This window comes from Lonchura striata, chromosome 9, assembly GCF_050655825.1.
Source record: "Lonchura striata isolate lonStrDom1 chromosome 9, ASM5065582v1, whole genome shotgun sequence".
In the NCBI taxonomy this organism is placed as follows: domain Eukaryota; kingdom Metazoa; phylum Chordata; class Aves; order Passeriformes; family Estrildidae; genus Lonchura; species Lonchura striata.
The window spans coordinates 7,951,774-7,962,931 of NC_140711.1; the positions used below are offsets into that span (position 1 = coordinate 7,951,774).

The 11,158-nt window shown below is 38.7% G+C and overlaps 1 protein-coding gene across 14 annotated transcripts in view; it reads left to right on the plus strand.

Moving 5' to 3' along the window:
- Positions 1-11,158, plus strand: part of GIGYF2 (GRB10 interacting GYF protein 2) — a 78,783-nt gene that overhangs the window by 19,322 nt on the left and 48,303 nt on the right. For all 14 annotated transcript variants that reach the window (XM_085587042.1, XM_085587036.1, XM_077785622.2 and 11 more), the window contains 2 exons: positions 1,311-1,406; positions 6,244-6,352. In XM_085587042.1, the coding sequence (XP_085443168.1) occupies positions 1,311-1,406; positions 6,244-6,352 (205 nt within the window). The remainder of the gene's footprint in view (positions 1-1,310; positions 1,407-6,243; positions 6,353-11,158) is intronic.

The window sequence follows — 11,158 nt, forward strand, 5'->3', positions numbered from 1 at the left end:
TGTTCCTATCCTGTCTTGGCTGTGCTGACATTCTTGTACAATACTGGGAGCCCTGCATTGCTTAAATAATGGATCTAAGGGCATTGAATGGCAAAGATTTTTCTAAGTCTGTTATGTGTGGTATAGCTTAAAGCCATGATTTAACATGCAGAATTGTCCTGTTCTACTTCAGGAAACTGCAGTTTCAATCTTGATGTTATGCTTGAATAGGTCAGCCAGTCAGAATTCATTGCTTTTTGCAGTTTGTGTTTGTTATGATAGATGATGCTGAGACCTCTGCTCTTGGGGCTGGTTCAGAACAGTCCTCAAATATCCTGTGTTACAGGAAGTTCTCTGATTGTTATGAATGGTCTAAAAGAATATTTTCTTCTTATGTGCTTGCCAGAAGGGCATTAGGATTAGAGTATGTCTTTCTTTTGCTATCCACATGTTTCCAGGGTGTTGATTCTAGTTATGAAGACTGAAAGGACTCTTGACAGTGGTTTAAGTCAGCTAGTGGATGTCAGCAATGTTTTTAAGCTGTTGCATCTCTAATTAAAAGAGAGATTGTCTGAAAGCAGGAAGACTTCTGCTAGCATATATCTAAATGAAAAAATGTCTTTAGTGTTATGAACTAAATATTTTTGAGGCAGTTGTCCATTGGCATATTTAGAGCTCGCTTGGCTGTATGTGATTGGAGGTTCTTGTCCACATTCTCAAGGTTACAACTATTGATGGGACTTCTGATTCAACATTAATGTTAAAATTTATTTTGGTTTATAATCGTTAGTGTTCTCTAGTTAATCTATACACATAGTTTCATTGTACTTGGCTTTTTTGTGTGGCTTTTTTTCTTGGTTTGGGTGTGATTTTTTTGTTTTAATCTCCTGGTTGGTTATAAATTTGAGTTGCTTACTTCAAATCAAATACAACTTCTGTGCTGTATGTGGCAGTTCTGATAATTAAAAATCTAGCTATAAAAATGTGTTGAATTTAAAAGCAAGAGTTTTTTATTTAATGGATGAAAATATCACTTGATTCAGATTTCTGCTGCAGTGGTGTGTAAGTTTGAGTTCTGATGTTTGTGGCCTTGTTGGTGCGTGATGCATTGGATGCCTTGTTTATAAGAACTTTTTTGCTGAAGGTTGAAAATATGCAGCAGGGTTATACCCACCCCCAATAAGAGTTACTGGAAGTACTGGGTAGATGGATACAGAGTTGGAAGAATAAAATTTTTTTGTGAATCAGTGTGTGTGGCATCATCCCTGAAGTGGAAATACTTGCATGTAGTAGAATGCTCTTTTTTTTTTTTTTTTTTTTTTTGCATACAGATACCTTCAGACCTTCTGGATAAGGAATTTTTGCCTATTTTACAAGAGGAGCCCCTGCCACCACTGGCACTTGTACCTTTTACAGAAGAAGAACAGGTTTGTATCTTTTTTCCCTTAATATTTAGATTGTTATTAGTATAAAGATACAATAAAGAGTATGCTTCCATTAAGAAAAACAATGAAATTTGAAATTAGTAGGTCTCAGAGTGTACTAGTTTGAAAGCAAACCAGCAGGAGATTACAAGTCAGAACTACAGTTTAATAGGAAAATTAAAGACGGTAGGACAGAAACTCTTGACTTAAACTGCCAGAGTCAGGATATGACCTGAGAACCTGCTGGTCAGGGCTGTGGTAGCAGTCTCATTACTTGGTGGCTGCAGTCCTCTTGGAGTGCTGGATGTGGTTTTGTTGAAGTGGTGATCCTGTAGAAAGATCTGGTCCTTCTCCGAAGGTCCACTGGTGGTTATTGAACTCTTGTCCTCTGGGAATCCAGTGGCAGTGCTCTCCTGGTGTTCCAAGCCTCAGATTATATAAAGGTAGGAATGTTTGGTTCCTCCCCCTGGGTAGGGCATCTCACAATGGGATGATGTAATTCTGTGAGTCATGGGGAGTCAAGGTTATGGGAGACCTTGATGGCCCTTCAGTGGAGATAGTCCCCCAGAGGGAGTTACCAGGGATGAGTCACAGAGGAGGTAAAGAACACTGCCTCACCTATTTTAACAACTTATGAAGATGGTAATAGAATACATACTTTTGGTTACACCTTTTCATTGTAACCTAGGACACAGAGAAAGGAATTATAAAAGCATACTGTGTCAGCATCAAGTTTCAGTTCTATCCATGCTCAATTATTGTCTTATATTTGAAAAAAAATTTTGTCCTGTTGAAGGTAGACAGGTTGTTAAATCCAGAATCACCATCTGGGAAGTGTTATCTATTTTTAAGTATGCACCAATTTCAGATCAATGACATTTTCTACAGTTTTCTGCCACCTTCTCTTAATAACCAGAGAGTCACAAAAGTGGCCCAAGTTCTGTCATCTCAGTTTTGTGTTCTTTAGAGAAGTGCTGAAGTTTTTTGACTGTTGACGTTTATTAAGAAGATGCAGTACTGTTAACTGCTCTGTATATAAGCAGTTACTTGTTTATCTCCTACTTTGGTGTCTGTAGGTATATAACCACAGACATGGATGAGAGTGAGAGCAGGTCCATAAGGATTCCATTTCAAGGATGACTCATTTGTGTAGTTTGAAATCTCTGGCTTTAAATTTGATTCCTAATGGAGAAAACTGCCCATCTTCTCTGGATAAGAGCCTCTGACTTTTGACTCTGAACTGCTTTCTTCTTTCTGGCTGTCAGAACTTTTGATTTCACAGTTGATCTCCAATTTGTTGTGTTTCTTAGCACTTTTCTTACTTTATAATACTGTGGTTTGGGTTTTTTGTGTCTTTTGTAGTAAGAAACTGAGTATTTTTACTGGCTTGAGTAATCTGATTTTTATAGGGATGGGTAATGTTACTATTAGTTTCTTAAGATATCAGAGCATCCTTCTTCCTTTGCCTGCCCCAGGCTGTTGTGTTCTTGAATTTTTCATTCATTTTGTGCCTGGGTATTTTGGCATATCCTCTTCATCTCTTCTAGATTTCTTTCCTCTTCAGAGTTGGTCCATATTTCCTGTGTCTCTGTAGGATGCTGTCATTTCACACAAGATACTAATGGTTTAGTTTTTAATCAGCTGTTGTATTTGAGTTCATGTGGATACACTTCGTGTCATTGTTGGTCTTAAAAGGCAACTGAGACTGAGGCTATGCTTTTATGGGAAGTCTTATCTTAGCTCCTGTTTTTCAGTAGGAAGAGAAGGGATTCAGGAGCAAGCCCCAGAAATAGTCAGCCAGACATACAGTAATACACCTAAATGTTGAACCTTTGTGTAAATGTCCTTGGACATATTCTTTTGCTGATTCATGGTGGAGTCCTCCAGGGAGGACTTGGAGGCCTCTTACACTTTAAGGGGATGCTGACTTTTGGTGTATGTCAGGATACTCTCTGCAAGGAGTAGCATGAGTTGAAGGCTATGCTATTGGAAGTCTGTGGCGCTCAGATGAGATGGTAAGTGCTGCTGAGCTTCAGGGATAAATGTGGTCCTCTGCTGCAGTGCCCAGTGTTTCACCAGTCTGGAAAACTCCTGAGGAGTTGGTGTGTACTGTGTCACAGCTTTTCCCTGCTCTTCACCTGTAATCATAGAGGAGCTTTTAAGCAGTTTAACAATTCTCTAGAATCTCCACAGAAATTATAATCTGGAAGAAGAGGTCCATACTCCCTTTTTAAGAAAGGTTTTTCTGTAATGCTTTCTGGGGACCCAGAGGATGTGAACAATCTGGTTTTTCATGTCCTTTTTTTCCTCTTTTTGTGACTGATTGGAGGTACCAAGGCAATGGCATTTTTTAAGTGTTTGTTCTTTGTGACATAACATTGTTTATAATTAAGAATAATTTTCAGAAGTGATCTTGAGGTAAATATTAATGGATTTGGTGCTAGCTGTGGTGCAGGAAAGTTCTGATAATTAAGATTGACAAAAGATAGAATTGTTGTCTCAGAACTTGTGGGGCAAGGCTTTGGGAGTCCTTAGAGGAGAGGCTGATCAGACCCCCAGTACTTTGCCATAGTTAGTGTGCAGTTACAGCTGAGCCTGTCAGGATTACTTTGGCCTTAGATTCAGAACAATTCCTGCTGTGTTGTGCACCTGATGGCACTCTAGTTGTATGTGTACTATGGGGAGAACTTGTCTCAAATGGAATTAAAGTTGTATTATCTAGGAATGGATGACGGAGCATGTTAGCTATGTTAATTTGAATTTAAATGTGTTTAGTCTTGTAGTATTTAATTGGATACTTAAGGCTACAGTGTTCCCTGTAACAGGACATGGACATGCTTTGGATGGAATTGCTGGGTCTTTTTATGTAAAGTGTTACTTTTCTGAAGATAAAGTTGTTGAGCTAGCCTAGAGTTCAAGTGATTCTCTTAGTGTAATGAAATACAATATATTTGTAATCATAGATTTGTCTAAGATGTGTTTCCAGGGTAGTATCTGTTGAAGCAAAGGTTTCTGTAGATGGCTTTAAAAGGGCTTTCATCAAGGAGCACTGGCAATGCCTTTCCCACTGCTCCTGGTTTTCCTATTTGCGTTAGGGGAGAATTTGGTTGTCTTAATCTTACCTGCTTGCATAGTAAGGGAGGCTCAAACTCTTATTGAATATAATGGACATGCTTTTGTGTCCTCCTTGGTTATTTTCCTGATACCTGTTTCTTAAGACATCTTTATTTGCTGCTGAAGCTGTTTTGCAGCAGCTTTGTTCTTCAGTGTGCATTGTCAGCATTGGTCATTGAAGGAATACACTGATCAATAGCAGGGCAATTTTTGCTTTTTTTACTTCTTATTGTGTCTTACCATGTGGGTTGTTACCACTATGCCTACACTGCAGCAGGCTCTACAGAGGAGAGGGGGACGTTGCTCAGAGTTCAGGTAGACAAGTCAAAAATGAATTGCAAAATAAAACAAGATTATTATTCTTACAGGAAGAATAAGGCATAAAAAAAGAGGACTCTCCAATGCAAGACAATGATTTTGATAAATAGCTTAAATGTTTTTGTAGTGAAATATTTCAGTGCTTCACAAAAAAGCAGGAGTATCCACACTTGGAAAGGTGGTGGTTTGCTCAGAGGCAGATGGACATGGTCCCTTTGGACTTGCAGTTGAAATGGTTGCTTTAAACTTTAAGAGCTAGCTCAGAAAACAGATTTGCTGGAGGCTGACCTTGCTTTTTTGCCATGCATGACTGCATTTTTTTCTTTCCCCTCAAGTCTAATTAGTTACCAATTCTCTCTTGAAGGGAGATCTACTTTTGTAGGGAGCACATATCAAGCAGTTTTTTAAATGTTTCTGTAATGTATTAAATCTCCTGTTGGCTTTGATGTTAGTGATTTAGATTTTAAATAGTATGTAATCACTTGTCTCATTGTTCTCTGAAGACCTTCAAAGTCTTAGTAATTCAGATGAGTTGATGTAAGCACCTTGCCAGCTCTTAAGTACAAGAAGCCTGATACAGCAGCTGTTTGGAGTCCTTTGCGTTCATAAAGTCTGTGTCAGTTCAGGTTTACTTGTTAATATTTCTGTACATGCTTTTGAATTCTTTGGCCCAGTTTTCCAAGTATTTGTGCTAAGAGAATAGGGTCAGAGTTGGTTATATTTACCCATTCTTTATTGAAATAGCTTTTTCTTTTAGCAATTTTCCTATTAAGCTAAAGTTGAATTTTACTGGTATTTATTTTTGTATGAAAATGAGTATCACTTACATTTCAGAAGCCTTAAGTACACTTAGTTTTTCCTAAAATATGTTACTCTTGTGATGTTTAGAGAATAAAAAGGCTTATTTCTTCAAAGGACGTTGGTAAATATAATTTTATTCAAGTTCTCTTCATCTTTATATGTTCCTGCTTTGCTTAATAAGTAAGTCTAGAATTGGTATCAATTATTATTGTCAGGTGGAGGCAGATGCCAGTCTCTGCAGCAGAATGTGTGTTTAACACTGCTGGTGTTCTAATGGCTTCTGTGCTGAAAAAGGAGTGAGTAGCTGTTCAAATACTTAACTTCAGCAACTTCAGAGCATAGAAATCTCAACTAAGTAACTTGGTAATAGTGGCCAAGACCCTTTTATGAACTGCTTCAGCTGCTCACCTGCGCATGGAATCCTTTTCCTTTCTTGTGTTAATTGTAGAGAATTTGTAATGAAAACAAAGCCAAATTTAAGATAATGGTAAATGTTTGTTTTTTCTTGTTTTGTTTGATTTTTATTGTTTATTTGTGTATCTGTTAGAGGTTTCTTTGTGAAGGTTTTTTTCAGTTAAATCTGACTGTGACTCTTTCTTGTTGGCAGAGAAATTTCTCGATGTCTGTAAACAGTGCTGCTGTCCTGCGGTTGACGGGACGTGGAGGAGGAACGGTGGTAGGGGCTCCTCGAGGTCGAAGTTCCTCTAGAGGTCGAGGTGAGCTGCCCGTGGGATGTGCTGCAATGGATCCAGGTCGAAGCTGCCTAGGGATACTAAGTGGACCTTGGCTAGAGCCATGTGTTCTCATGCCCAGTTTCTTCTTGCTTAAAGCTTTGAAACCTTTCCAACAAGGTGGTGCTGGAGAATGAATATTGTGTTTAGTGATGATTCTGTGCATCTTAGTGCACAACTGGTATCTCTGTTATATGTCTTTGCCAGGTTGCTGGGTGGGAAACCACAAGGGGAAGGTAGTTTTGGGGTGGAGTGGGAAATTCTTTGGTTCAGAATTGTTAGAAATAATTTATGGAAAGCATAAAACCAATTTACAGGGAGAGGGTAGGAAAAATCTATGAATGTACTTAAAACATTGTGGTTGTAGTAGGTTGTGTTGTGTTCTTAAAAGCCGTCTTCATTTGTTAACATCCTGAGCGTAAACAGTTAATGGAAAAATGTAATTGAATTTGGAGACATTTGAGTCTTTCCAGTTCTGGTGCATCACTGTAGTTGTCTCATCCAGGATCACCTGAAACATTTGCAAATGAATAGAGAAAATGTCCTGAAGCCATATTGCTAAAGTTAAACCAAATTGTTAAACCCAGAATTTATTTTAGCAATTCCTTTTCAATGTGTGCACTTCTGTGAACTCTTTTTGGGAGGCTTCATATATAAATAGGATGGGTTGCATTTAGAATACTAGGAAGCTAGTAACTTGGAAATACTGAGTAAATAATCTTGTAACCTCTGTCTTTGCAGGTGCTTAGATGTGATTTCTCTTAGAGCCCTTTCAAATTTAATTTTACATGCCCTTAACGGGTGGTATTTTCAATAAGATCTTCAGAAAGTACTTCATATATAATTAGAGGCTTGACCAGAATTTTGCTTTGACTTAATATGTGCTCTTGTTTCTCTTCTCATTCCTTAATCCTGCTTTCTTTTTAGTTTACATCTCTCAGATATTTGTAGATTGTTGTCTCTCTTCTTGTGGTTGCTTCCCAGCTAAGATACGAATTTAAAGCTTCATGAGACTATCACTAGATTTTCCTTCTGCTTCCGCTTTGTTTGCCATGGTAATTGCACAAATGCTCAGGGTTCAAGTAAAAAAAAGTGTGCATATATATATATATAGATATAGTGTCTACTCATTTGGGAGTTGTTGCTTTTTTGTTTTATTTTAATGTGTGTGTTTCTACCACCTGTATTTCACTTTTGCTAGGAATACATGTATTGGCTGGTTTTTTTTAGATGCATCAAGACATAATTCTGCAAATTATTGCTGCTTAAAATTTGATTATTTGAGATCATACACTCACTAGTGTGCTCTCTAGTTTCAATATCTTATACTTTGACCATTTCTAATTTGGCAAACCTTTTATTTAGCTTTCTTTTGTCAAGTTTCTCTTTGTTTTCTGCACTATTAACAATGTCATCCTTATGCAGTGAGCAGTGGGTTAATTGCCCCCACTAGTTTCAATGAGGTTGTAAGGCTAAATGTAGCAGAATATAGCTTCTAATCTAGTAATTCTATTATTGAATCTACTCATATGCATTACTGTTTTGTTTGGCAGTAAAGCTTGATTCCTTACATTTTAGCAGACAGAACGTAAAATGTATGCAGTATTAAGACTGTTTGCAAGCTGTTGAATGTGTTCCTGGTTTCTCATAGTTAATTTCTAAGATTGTTAAGAAATACTAGCAAGAACTTTGTTGCAAAATTAATAGTTTTCACTTTTTTTTTTTGTTTATCCTAATTTGATCTTTTAATTTGTTGGAATTGTTACATGGTATGCTTGTTAGGCTGCTCTGACTAAGCTGTAAAGGACGCATTTCTGCAGTAAATATCTTCAGCTTTCTGAGCTTTCCTTCTTTCACTGGTCCTGGTTGCTGCTTGTTTCTTCCATTCTTCCCCTCTTCTTCCCATGAGCAATTAGTGTTGGGTTCTAGTCATGGTGAGCCTTCCCAAAATTTCTGTATCGCAGCAAAGAAGTTAAGGCTTCTGCCAGGACAAAATGGCACCATTTTCATAATTACACACATGATGCTGTTTTAGCTAAGGACTTTTTCCCCATAGTTATTTATGAAATTCAGTATAGGACTGTTAATGTTTACAAAAACTTCGCTTGCAAGTGGCAGGGTTTAAATGCAATTTTGTTTTTTCAGGTTACAGTGAAAAGGACTTGAAATTTCTTGGGAGTTTGTTCACTAAATGAGCTGCCTCACTTAACAGTTGGAAAACATTCTTATTGCACTGCAAAATTGCCCGAGTTCAAAAGGTTTTCTGGTGTTTTCCATGAACTTTACACAGCTGTGTGCAACAAAGCTGCTGCCGAGTCAGTGGGCTTCAGCTTTATCAAAAATGAGATTTCTGTCTTGAAGGGACTTGCACCACAGCAGCTTTATAGAGGAATTTGCATGTGTGATTAGATTTGCTAATGAAGTTCCCTGACTGAGGCACAAATCACACAATTGTGTTCCAGCATTTGAGAGCATGAGAAGCAATCTGTGGTGGATTGGCAAGGGAAAGAAATGCTGGTAAAGGAGTGTTATGGGTAGAACTCTAAATGGGATTCACTTACCAGTATTTAAAGATGCAAGATAACACTCAGTAAATATTCTCTGGGTGGTCACCCCAACTTTTACTGAAAATGCTCATGATGTGATGATGAAAATGTGGTTACTATGTGGAGGTTGCTTTGATTTTTGGTTTGTTGGTTTATTATTTTTTAAAAGAAGTTGTCGTCTCTGAAGAAACCAAGTACTTGCACGTGACTCTTTTCTAATTGACTTGTTTTCCTGGGAGCTCCCTGTGGTGTGCAGTTAAGCCTTGTGCTTTGTGCTGGCAGGACTGGAATGTCAACATTCATGAATAAGAGCCTCGATGAGGAGAGATTTAAATAGTCCCTGGAATGGGCTGTAAGCTTACAGACACTTTGTTTTGTAGCTGTTCTCCCTTTTGGTTAAGACTGTTATGAAGGGTCCTTTACTTCCTATTAGAGCTCTTTCCCCACCCACCCTCTGTGCCCTTTGTAATCTGTTGTTGCTGCGGTTGGAAAGTGTGTCAATGGTGTGAAAGTGTAATGTTTGCATATCTAAACAGCAGTAGTTGAACTACAGTTATTCTGTTTTTTCCAAACAGTATTATGACTGTGATTATAGATCCTAAACTCCAGTTATGTTGTAATTTCAAGAATTTGCTTCTTGTATTCTGTAAGGCTTTAGGCTTTTTTGTAATGATAATTAGAATGAGTTTGTGCTGCTTCTTACCCTCCTGCTTGTGTCTTATATTTTTACTTAAATTCAAACTTGTCTGTTTTTCAGGTTAGAGACTTAGCTGTTATGATTGCAATGTCCAGTGGATTGATGTCCTTATCCTGAGGTTTTTGAGAAATTACTGAAATACAAATTGCATATTTGCTCCACCCTGTTATTAAATGGAAGGGTTTATTGACATTTATTGACTTTGCATTCAGTACTTTGTGCATCAGATGCACTTTGTGTGCTGCTTGTGTGCCAGGTGGTTTTTGTTCCAGAAGTGGCATTCTGTTTAAAATAATCCAAGGAGTGCAGAAGCAGAATGTCAGGTCGTGTGCTTGTGTGTGCAGTTGTATCCTCTCTGCAGGCATTTCTTGTGCATTCTGTGACCAGCATTAGCTGTGTACTTTCTGGTCAGACTCACCCACATAGTACTTGCTGAATGACTGACTTTGCACACCACAGTTTCCCTTGGCTGCTTCTCTTATGTAGCTTGGTAGGATCTGTTTGATGCTTCCCACACTGTGGTCTGCTTGGTGTCTGCTAGGGCTGCACATGTGCATCTGCTTGGCACTGTTGGATGGGCCCATGTTGTTTCCACACATGGATGGGGTGCCAGCACAGCCAGGGCAAATGTGGCTTCAGTAGCCCTGTCCAGTATTATGTGGTATCACTGCAGCTGGCAGCTGAGTACTGTAACCCCACAGGCAGCCTTAACCTGAATGCCTAAGATCAACTGTTTGGACATTTTGCAAGGTTATTTTTTAATTCAGACCATTTTGGTGGCTGAGCACAACTGAAATATTGATGGATCACCATACAGGGGTGGTGAGTGGGAGGCGGTTTCTCAGGCTGTGATTTCACATACTTTTAAATGGCCCTCAGCCATGCTGCTGGTAAAACAACTGATTCTTGCTCTTATACAGGACACTTGCTTTATTTGCTAGTGAAATGTCCTATATCACCCATGCTCTAGCTCTGGTGGTGTGTGGCTGCTCCCAGCGTGCAGCATGCACTTACCCTTGCTCACCCTGAGAGAGGAGCCCTGCAGTGCTGCTGCTGCTGACTGTACAAGCCTGCTTTGTTTTTGTTGGGAAAGTGTATGCAGCTTCCCACCTCTGCTACCTCAGAGACAGGAGATGAGTCAGTGCCTTTGTTCTGTTTTGACTCTGTGAATTGCTTTTGCTTTATTATCTCTTGTGAGAGGAAGGAAAAGAGCTTTCCTGTAGTGAAGAAGTTAGGCAAAGATTGCTATTGAGTGAGCTGCTGAAATTTTCCTGGCTTTTAGTTGTAAAGAATAAAAACTTTGAGTCCTTTTCTGGGATTTTAGGGGACCCACAATGCTTTAACTGGATAAATATCATGCTGGTTTTGATGTTGTATTGCTTCTTCCTGCTTTTTGCCTTTGCGACTTGTTTTACATGTGTGACTATGGTCAACCTTGTTGTATCAGAGTTGCCATAGCGAAGGTGTTTCTAATAACTCTCCTAGGTCTGATGCTAATTTCTCCTCTTACTTTGAGTGCTCAGTCAGCTCCTCTGCCTCTCCCTGAGT